The sequence below is a fragment of the Antechinus flavipes genome, chromosome 4 (genome assembly GCF_016432865.1).
Source record: "Antechinus flavipes isolate AdamAnt ecotype Samford, QLD, Australia chromosome 4, AdamAnt_v2, whole genome shotgun sequence".
Lineage (NCBI taxonomy): Eukaryota > Metazoa > Chordata > Mammalia > Dasyuromorphia > Dasyuridae > Antechinus > Antechinus flavipes.
Window position 1 is genome coordinate 316,824,464 of NC_067401.1, and position 5,986 is coordinate 316,830,449.

Here is a 5,986-nt window from a genome sequence, read left to right on the forward strand (position 1 = left end):
AAAAGTGACCCTCTCTTTCCTTCTTCAAATTTCTCAAAACATTTTGGTTTACATTTCTTCTTTTCATTTCTTTTCAAGTCTTTCCCCCATATTGGATTGAAAGTTTCTTAAGAACAAGATCTGTGTCTTATTTATTTTTGTATCCCTGGGACCCAGCACATTACTTTCCATGTGTTAGAAGGTTAATAAATATTTCATTTAAAAAAATTAGATTGGAATAGTATTTCATTGTCTAGTGAGAAATTAGGAGCAGAAAGCTAAATCAGCTTGTTCAAAGTCACACAATTCTTGGCAAAACCAGGCCTAAAACCAGGTCTCCTGACTTCCAGTCAATGAGTGATTTTCATTTTCATTTACCAGATCTTTGAAAAGGAGAGGAAAAAAAGTCAGATGATCAATTCTCTGTTTATTTTATCTAGTTGACATTCTAATAACATAACTTTCCTTCTTTCCACCTTTTTTATCTTCACTCTTGCAGAAATTTTATTCAAGGAAAATGAAAGCTTATCTTGTCTCTAATTTCAGAATCTTTCTTTCTCTGTTCCCAGTTCCAAAAATTCTTTCTTTTGGCTCTGTCAACCCTTCTAGTCATAAATGTTCTGCGACTCTCCTTTACCAATATATGGCCTGGACTCCTCTCTTAGGGAAGATTGGTCAGTCTTGGTACAAATCAATAGTAGGAGTTCTAGGGGAAAAGACCTCCCGACTCAGAACAAGTTTTATAGCTTTCCTGAACCACCTATAGGAAAAGACATAGATTAAAGGATTGCATGCTGAGTTGAAGTAAGCAAACCAGATGAAAATGTCAAAGACTAGAGGTGGGGTGATAAAGTTGAGAAGGCTGTCGACCAATGTATCAATGGTAAATGGCAGCCAACACAGAAGGTAAATGCCCACTGCTATCCCCAGAGTCTTTGCCGCTTTCCTCTCTCTCTTAGAGGGTCCAGTCTGACCTGAAGAGGTACCTGCACCTTTGCTCATGCTACTGATCTGCTTGGCCTGCCTGTTGGCCACAATGAAGATCTTCACATACAGACTAATCATAATGACACAGGGAAAGAAGAACACAGGGAAGTTCAACCAGCCCCAGAATTTATTGAACAGAAGCTGACAGCTGCCCACACAAGGCATCTCTTCCAATAACATGCTCAGTCCTTCTTCTACCACATCGCTGTAGAGGAAGAAGGCAGTATATGCTGCAGGAAGCCCCCAGCCCACCACTATGTATCTGAATGCCACCTTGACAGTGAACTTGGTAGGATAAAGCAGGGGGTCACAGATAGCACAATGACGATCAATGGAAATGAAACACAGGTGGAAAATGGAGGTAAGGCAGAAGAGAGTGTCAAGGTATGTGTGCAGCCTACAGAGGAAGTCCCCAAAGAACCAGCAACTTTCTACCGATCGAACTGTACTGAATGGAAGCACTAGGAGCCCAAGGAACATGTCAGCCAGTGCTAGGGAGAGCAGCAAGAAATTGGTAGGAGTATGGAGAGCTTTAAAATAGGACACAGAAAACACCACGAGCAGGTTCCCCAGGACGGTAATCAACATACCTATGGCACAGGCCAGGTATATGATCAGTTGGATGCCCAAAGGATGCAGAGTTCGAGGACAAGACCCGTTCACCTGATAGCATAAAGTTATGGACTGATCTTCAGAACCAAGTTCCTGGAGAGCTCCCATTTTTGACTTCTCAGCTGTCTCGGAACTGGAAAATCAAGTCTTCTCTCCTAACCCCAGAGGCTGCTTTGTCTGTAAAGTAAATCAGAGAAAGGAACTAGCCTCTTAGGTGCCCAAAGAGGCCTCCTCCTAAAACCGAATGATTTCATTTGAATAACAAAGGTTTCTGGAAGTAGAAAAGGCTTTTTACTTCGTTTTAAAGAGCAGGGAAAGTACTTGGGGTTGAAATGCATTTACCCAGGAAAAATCTAGATCTGCCTTCGAAGCTAGGAAAGTAAAAGAATAGTACTCAATTATGATAAAAGAATCCTGTAAAAATCATTGGGAGGATTAATAGGCCGGATTTAGTCTACAAATTTCAAATCCAAACAAGGAGGCATAACTTTTCCTTTTTGTTCACCTAAATCAAAACTCAATAAATAAATTCCAAACTCACCTTTTGAGAAATTAGTGAGGTTAATCCTTAAAGGATTATGCTCAAAGATTTCAGCTGCCACCAAGCCCATTTTAATTACCTCAACAATTAAAGGATTAAAGAATAGACCTATATGATTTCTATTTACAATTTCTATTCACAATTCTAAATAGAGCACTTTGCTAATATTTTCAGACTTTCAGGTGTGGCTAAGATTAAGGCAGGAAATGCAGATTAATTTATCCTGGAGAAGGGCAATGAAATCTTAAATAGAAAGAATTGACGATTTCAGTATTCCTGTTCTAAGACTTACTGACGTGAAAAATTGGCAACCGCTACTTTGGAAGAAGAATCCTTTCTGCCTCCAGTTACATTGTGAATTCCTTCTTAGGGCTGTGGTTAGATCTATAGTGGAAATCCGTTCATGAATTTGTACTTCAATAGAAAGTCGGTCCTAATATATGCACTGTGGTACCCAATGAGCATCAAAGAGTCTCGAAGGAATTCCTTTACAGGATACACTTTCTGCTTACCTAGGCTCAGGTGTTTAAGAATCAAATAAATCCCAGCACAACATAAGCATTCATTGCCCTAACAATTCAAGTTGGAATTCATTTTTGCTGAATTTATTTTCAGGATAATTTCACATGCTTTTCTTTTTTGCCTTTATGGACAGTCATAAATAAATGTTTGTCCAGGAAAGATTGGAGGCATAAAGTGTAGAAGCCTCTGCTTTTCCCCAATTGATGAAATTAAAACAAAAACAAAAACAAACAAACAAAAAACTAGTACTTCAAGAGAAAACAGGCTTAAAATTGGGGAAATAGTGGGAAAGGCAACTTAACATTGCAAGACAAATATTAATGAATTTCTAAAACTATAAATTTTTCAAGCAGAAGAATTAACTGTTCAATAAAAAGAGATAATCAACATATTTTAACCAAAGAGAATACAGGAAAGCTGATTAGCAAAATTTAACCCAGAACACTGTCTAAACAAATTAACAATTAAAAAGTTTAGAATAGTTAAGCCTCTTTTAATAGTTAAGCATCACATATTTTATCTCATTTGAGATATTGCATAAACTTTTCATAATGCTTGACTACAAGGAAAATCTTTACAATCCTCAAAATTAAGAATTGTTTAAATTTACAGTCCTCATGTGGAATACAGGGAAAACAAGATGCAACAGAATAAAGGAAGGAAATAATGTTGAAAGCTGAAATTTGGAAATAAAGAATAAACTTCTGTTATGATCCATTTTCTAAATATTAAAGGAACTATGAAGCTAGAAGATACCTTAAAGATCATCCAATTCAATCCTCTCATTTTATTATATATTTTTTAAAATTATTGATGATTTTTATGTTTCATATCACTCTTTTTCAGTATAGGGTATTTCAAATGAATTTTGCACTACCCCTTTCCATTGTACTGAATCTTAGTTGTTAAAAGTTAAAACAATTAAGTAAAACTACAGAATAGAATTGTTTTCATTACCAATTCCCTCTCTATTGAGTGGACAAAAAAGTGAAATATGTTTCATCATCCCCAGGACCAAAATTGGTCACTTTAATTCATCAGAGTTTAGGTGTTTTTTAATGTCATTTACATTGTTGTAGTTATTTTGTATACTGTACAGCTTGTTTTATTTACTTTGCTATCTTTCATACAAATCTTCCTTGGATTAGATTTCCTAGCCAGATCCACTGTTTTCTCAACAATGACTGCTAAGTCTTATGTTCATTTTTACACATTTATGTCTAATGTCATTCTGAAGATGTAAATTATGTGTATTATTTGACATGGGGTCAGAATAGCTTAGAGAAATAGAGAAAGAAATGTCAAGTCAATTCAGTATCACTGTCAAGGAAACCCCAAATGAGGTCACATCAGACATGACTGAAAATTACTGAAAAATAGCAATACAATAACAATAAATTGTACATTGTCATGATTTGATAAAACTAAAGATATTTTGTAAAATTTGTCAATAATAGCATGCTGTAATGGAGAAAAGCAATGAATTTGCTATCAGAAGACCTGATCAAATTGTTATGCTACAGTTCTCTTTTATTGTCCTGACTCAGTTTTCCCAATTATCCTGACCCAGTCCTGCCTTGTTCTGCTTCAGTTTATAATTATCAGCTCAAAGCTCAGCCCTGCAAAACCTCCTCTTCCTCTTTATTAAAATATTTGATAAGGATAAAAGATCTTATAATATCAGTATGTTTCTCCCCATCCTAAGCTATAGGAATGTCAGGTACTGTTCTTATCAAGATACCTCTTCCCATGTCCAGGGTGCCTCTCCTTATTATGTTACCCCTCTCCGGAGCTTCACCCCACCCTGTCAGAGACTCATTATGCTCTCAATACCCTGACTCTGCTCCTGCCTCAGTATACCTCCCTAAGTGTGAGTCATGTGCATATAGGTCATTGAGAACTCACATTGTTGGCTGAATAGTCTCATTCATCCTTGGGACCAAACCATGGATCCATTTGGTTCCAGTAAATCTCTCCCTTTTAAATAAATTATTAAATACTCTCTAATCTCTATCTTGCCTCAGTTTCTCTTGCATTACAAAATTTTACCTTTTCACTCATTTCTTGTGGGACTTCTCAGAGTCTCAGTATGTTTACTGGGAAAATTGAGAAGGTTGAATTAAATTAGTGGTCTCTAAAGTAGTATCCAATAGAAAGTAGTAAAGTATTTGAAGGTTTATAGGTGATCCTAAGGTGATCCTGGAATGACCACAGGGGTAATACAGGAAACAATGGGAAATGCTATGTCCCATCCTCCAGATAATAGTCAAATGAGAATCTTAACTTCAACACAACCACATCTACCTTTCTCTCCTAACATTGTCCCACTCCCAATCCTATTTATTTCTTCTTCCATTAAACAAACTATCAGCCTCCTTATTATGAGCCAGATTTCGGCCCTTTACATTCTTAGAGTACAGGGACTCTCTTTTTCTTATTTTTATCTATACTGCTTAGCATAGTGCCTGACACATTTGTTGTTATTCAGTTTTTTTTTTTAGTCATATCCAATGCTTCCTGACCCCATTTGGAGTTTTTTTGACAAAGATATAGGAATGGTCTGCCATTTACTTCTGCAGTTCATTTTATAGAAACAGGATTAAATGACTTGCCCAGGTTCACATAGTTTGTGTCTGAGAGTCAGATTTGAATTCAGGAAGATTAATTTTTTTGACTCCAAGCTCAGCACTTTATTCCCTGAACCACCAATTGCCTATGTGCCTGGCACATAGTAGGTCTTTAACAAATGTTTATTGAATTGAATTGAATAATAATGTCTTATATTTATATAACACGATGTCTAAAAAATACTTTATCATCAATATCAATTTTTTTCTCACAAGTCAGAATAAACTGTGCATTTTTATTGTTATTTTATAGATGAGTAAATCAAGGCACAAAAGAGAGAAGAGTCTCTTGCTTAAAATCACACAGCTGGATCCATTGATGAAGTCTTCTGCAGTATTACTTGTTGATTTAGCTTTAAAAACAAAAACAAACTGGAGGCTATTGGCTATAGATATCATGTAGCTTAGACTTCTTAAATGAAGTTATCCTAAAGTATATTTTTTTCATTTATTCATGATGAGGTCTAGATATGGGGCACCTAAATGAAATTAGGGTTCAACTGAGGTCTAGTGGCAGGTGTGGGCTATAGGGAAGTCAAACAGAGCTCCCCTGCAACCCCCCTGGATTTGGCACAAGGATATGGTAGTAAATGAGGTCTAGTAGCGGCGCAAGTCCCCAATAAAAGCATTTATCAGCCCGAAAAGCTAGATTGATCAAAGAGGTTTATTATGGGGTTTAGCAGTAAGAAAATAGGTGAAAGTAGGGATAAGAATGGCA

The 5,986-nt window shown here is 36.4% G+C and overlaps 1 protein-coding gene across 1 annotated transcript; it reads right to left on the reverse strand.

The window, feature by feature from the left end:
• Positions 1-654: 654 nt before the first annotated feature.
• Positions 655-1,686, reverse strand: TAAR5 (trace amine associated receptor 5). Its single transcript, XM_051993469.1, has one exon. The coding sequence runs from the start codon at positions 1,684-1,686 to the stop codon at positions 655-657; it is 1,032 nt and encodes a 343-aa protein (XP_051849429.1).
• Between the last annotated feature and the right edge of the window lie 4,300 nt (positions 1,687-5,986).

Excerpts from the sequence above, each read along its gene's own strand:
- TAAR5 (XM_051993469.1), bottom strand. The coding sequence starts at position 1,686 with ATGGGAGCTCTCCAGGAACTTGGTTCTGAAGATCAGTCCATAACTTTA.